Here is a 4,414-nt window from a genome sequence, read left to right as displayed (position 1 = left end):
GATTCTATGATTCTATGAAAACCCTCCCACCAGAGCATCGACAGAAACCAGGACTCACCTCGCTTTCGAGTCCATAGTCCTGGACCAAGCGAATGTAGAGGGTGGGGCTCCAGTCCTCAGCCCCCTGCAGCTGCAGGCCGATGGTCCTGCTGGAGCCTGCCTGCAGGCCGTGCGCCCGCACAGCCGCGTCCACCGTGTCCTGCGCCATGGCGCGGTACGTCGTCCACTTCCCCCCTGCAAGCACAGCACGCTGCTCACACCCGCCAGCCAGGCACCCACAGGCCTGCAGCAGAGGAGGCTCAAGGTGAATATCAGGAAAATTTTTTCCTGTGAGGATGCCAGAGCACTGGAACAGGCTGCCCAGAGAGGTTGTGGAGTCTCCTGCACTGGAGTCATTCAAAACCCGCCTGGACGCCTTCCTGTGTGATGTACTCTGGGTGACCCTGCTCTGGCAGGGGGGTTGGACTGGATGTTCTTTCAAGGTCCCTTCCAACCCCTATGATTCTATGATTCTATGTGCTTACAGCACCATTTTATAGAGCACAATAGTTTTAGGAGATTTTCTCCAACAAGCCAGTCACGTTACGACTGACGGTTATTTAATTACAGGAATGTGAAGGATTATCCTGCAGCAAGAAGGGTTTTGAATACAATATCCTGGGGAAGCCCAACAAAGCCATTCCTTGGGAGAAGTCCCAGTACCTGCTATGGTGACAAGGCCACTGTCACTAATGGTGACGACATGGTTCCGGGATATCGACTGCGTGTCCTTGGAGTTGGGGTCTGTGACCAGAGGGCGAATGCCACTCCAGGCTGCCAGCACGTCTCCTCTTCTCACTGTCCAGAGAGCAGCAGAGTCAGCCAGGAACCGAGGGGTGTCTGCCTCGTACCCCTCCCGTGGCTCTGGGAAGCCACCTGCCTGATCATGGTGTCTCCCTGCCAGGCAAGTCCTGCATCACTCCTTAGAAACCAAACCAAAGTCTGCGCCACACGTTTGCTTCTAGGACCTTAGTTTTTTATTCTGGCTCGCGGGTTATTTTTCCAAGTTTCCCTCTTGACAAGTATCTTCACCCACAGCCTTTATTGTAAGTGCAGCTGCACACGTGCACAAGCAGAAAGTGTCTTTGTAGGGTTGGTAAGGTTGTGGTTGGCTGTAGCCCACTAGCCCCCTGTGCAGCTCCTCTGCTTCCTGCCCAGGTACAAGCAGACCCCTAAAGCCAACGCTGAGTGCTCCGAAAACTTGGAGGAAGAAGACCTGAAGGTATCAAATACTCACAAAAGCCCTGAACAGCTGTAGGCAAATACCTCAGCCACCAAGTCCCTTTTTTAAATAACAAACCATGAGACCAGTGGAGAATTTAACGAAAGTAATTTTGTTGCTTATTAAATTTGCAATAGAGAAATTGACGGATTTGCTTTATCCCCAAGTCTTTAGTGCATTTTCCTTTTTATACAACTTCCAAATAAATGATAATTGAAAAATCAGTAAAAGGGTGTAAAAATATCCCCCGAAGAACACAAAATAGATTTCCGAAATCAATGGTGCTCTGCCAGCCTGTTTAACCTGCTGAAATGAGGAGTTAATCACGGCGGCAGGACACCGCGTTACGCTCCCCAACTGAGGAGGCCGGAGGGAGCAGCGTGTGAGAGAGCAATCCAGGAATGCAGGACTACAAATGCTTTCACAGACCTCACCTCTAAGCCAGGGCAGAGTCAGAGCAGCCAGCAGCTTACAACAAACACGTTCTCAGCTCAGCTTTTGCAGGGATCAACTGTCACCAAGTAATTGTTACACATTCTGCTTTCTGCCTATTTCCTCTCCCACTGAAAAATGGCACTGTTGGATATTTACCATACCAAGAAAAGTAAATTCTAAGAATAATGGAAATAAAATTAAAGACAAGGGAAAAGTCAGAAGAACTTTTCCTTCAAGAAAAACAGGTGAAGTCTTTTGATGTGCTTGTGTTGATGTACGACCAAACTGTCCCTGTTCTGCTAAACCTTGTGTCTGCCACCCAAGGAGAGCAGAAGGACTTTGCTGTGTAGCCAGACAGCTTGTGCCAGCTCTATAGAAGGTACTGGAAATTTGGACATGCAGACATCAACTGATTTCTACTTAAATACTCCAAGGGTGCAGGGAAAGCATCATCTCATAGCTCTGAAACACAGACCACGACGACACTTACATCCCACTGGTTTTAGAAACCCCCAGATGTGTATGAACTGCAGTTACCAGAGTCACACAAGAGCTGTAGCCAGGCAGCATTTCCCCACCCCGCCCCAGCAGCAGCTTCCCAGGGCAAAGCAGGGCTGGCAGGAGCTCACCTTCCACGTCCACGCTGAGGTAGTTGCGCACTTCGCTCAGGATGAAGTTGATGTCCTCCTCGGTGGGAATGGGGTGGGGCGTCACGTCGGTCGGGCTGTCGGTGGTCCCTGCAATTGTCATCTTCTCCCAGGGCAGGAAGAAGATCACTCTGCCGTCGCTGGTGGCTGGGTCCAGCAGACCCATATTATCAGGGCTGAAATAAAGGAGGGGTGCTGTTCAGAAGAGGTCAGGCATCAGCAGGGATTCTGTTCCTGCACACCTTGTACCCCAGGTAAAGAATTCAACATTCTCTTTTACCTTTGCTCTTGAAAATCATAGAATTGTTTAGGTGGGAAGAGACCTTTCAGATCATGGAGTCCAACCGTTCCCCAGCCCTGCCAGGTCCCCACTGCCCCGTGTCCCTCACCCCACATCTCCACGGCTTGGAAACCCCTCCAGGGGTGGGGACTCCACCACTGCCCTGGGCAATCCTTCTGGGGAAGAAATTGTTGCTCATGTCCAGCCTAAACCACCCCTGGCGCAGCCTGAGGCTGTTTTCTGTTGTCCTATTGCTTGTTCCTTGGGAGAAGGCTGACCCCTTAATGGTCATTCTTACGTCAAATGATTTTGAAAATAAATAAATAAGAGAGAGATTTCACATGTGGCCATGACCTGGCCAGTCCTAGAGGTTTTGAGAAACCAAACCCATGGATGTGATGCTCAGATACTACCAGAATTTGATTTCCAAAGCAGGTTAGGAGAGCACAGCCTTAAACTGAGCCATCGAGCCTTTGGCATCTCTCATCTCCATTCACTCTGGAAAGCTTTGCTCATTGGAATTCCAAGTACAAACATTTGGAAACTTTCAACCAGCAATTCCTTGAAACTCATTATGGAATGAGCAACTGCTTTTAATCAAAAACTGGACAATTATTTACACTACGCCATGAGGGAAAGGGAAGGCTGAGAGAGAACACACGTTCAAATCACAGAATCATAGAATCCTCTAGGTTGGAAAAGACCTCAAGGATCATCAAGTCCAGCCACAGCAGAAAGAACAGGACCCTAGCTCTGGTTTGATTAGTCAAAGTGTTTAACAAGAAAAATTAAAGATGAAACATTATTACCCCAAGTTATCAGTTATCTGCACCCTAAGCAGAAGACAAAAGTAGAGACACGTGAAGCCTCAGTGACTTCTGAAACCTGCACCCACAAGAGAGGTGGAGCAGGAGGGGTAGGGGTTAGCAGCAGAGGGGAAAAGTGGAGAAACCAGGAGAGCAGCAACACTGAAGGGCCCAGCATTCCGAGGAGGGGCCACTGCAGCCTGAGCCTGTGACCTGCCAGCCACCTCAGCTGGGACAAACACCCACAGCCAGGCTCTGAACGCCCCGGCATGCCTGACTGGGAACCGTGCTGGGGAAATGGGACATGGGGCACCAGCTGGGTGCTGCTCTGCAGAGATTGTGCATTTATTTATGCCAGTGCTACAGACACAAGCACAGAAAGGTTTGGGTTGGAGTGGCTTTAAAGAACATCGAGTTCCAGACCACTGCCATGGGCAGGGATGCTTCCTACTGGACCACGTTGCTCAGAGCCCCATCCAGCCTGGCCTTGAACACCTCCAGGGATGGAGCATCCACAGCTTCCCTGGGCAACCTGGGCCAGGGTCTCACCACCCTCACAGGGAAGAACTTCTTCCTCATTTCTAATCTAAATCTCCCCTCTTCCAGTTGGAGGCCATTACCCCTCGTCCTATCACTACAAGCCCTTGTAAAAAGTCCTTCAGCTTTCTTCTAGGCCCCAAGCAAATGCTTGAGTAAAACAAAGAAAACTAGTAGTTCTTCATACAGGAAATTTCAATTTATGTATCAAAGTTTTCTGCTGTAAAGTGAAAAAAAAGGAAAAAAAATATTCCCAGGAACCAACCCAGTTAACCTCATGACTCATTGAGCAGCTCTGCTTGCATGTCAGAAAACAAAAGGTTTCCATGAACACTGCAAAGGGAACAGCCTTTGTACAGGCAAACACTGAACTGCACTGTTTTGGTTTTGGTTTTATTTAAAGGGAAGATACTGACTTTCATGTCAGTCCTGGTGAAAACCCTCAGTT

General features: G+C 49.2%; 1 protein-coding gene across 1 annotated transcript in view; it reads right to left on the bottom strand.

Annotated features, from left to right (window-relative positions):
• Positions 1-58: 58 nt before the first annotated feature.
• Positions 59-4,414, bottom strand: part of LOC103773549 (glycerol-3-phosphate dehydrogenase, mitochondrial-like) — a gene marked incomplete at both ends in the record, with an annotated part of 7,739 nt that continues 3,383 nt past the window's right edge. The window contains 3 exons of the mRNA XM_008940919.1: positions 59-234; positions 703-837; positions 2,326-2,519. Of these exons, the coding sequence (XP_008939167.1) occupies positions 59-234; positions 703-837; positions 2,326-2,519 (505 nt within the window). The remainder of the gene's footprint in view (positions 235-702; positions 838-2,325; positions 2,520-4,414) is intronic.

The sequence above is a fragment of the Merops nubicus genome, unplaced genomic scaffold, assembly GCF_000691845.1.
Source record: "Merops nubicus isolate BGI_N331 unplaced genomic scaffold, ASM69184v1 scaffold16205, whole genome shotgun sequence".
In the NCBI taxonomy this organism is placed as follows: Eukaryota; Metazoa; Chordata; class Aves; order Coraciiformes; family Meropidae; genus Merops; species Merops nubicus.
This window is presented reverse-complemented; position numbering and strand designations above follow the sequence as displayed.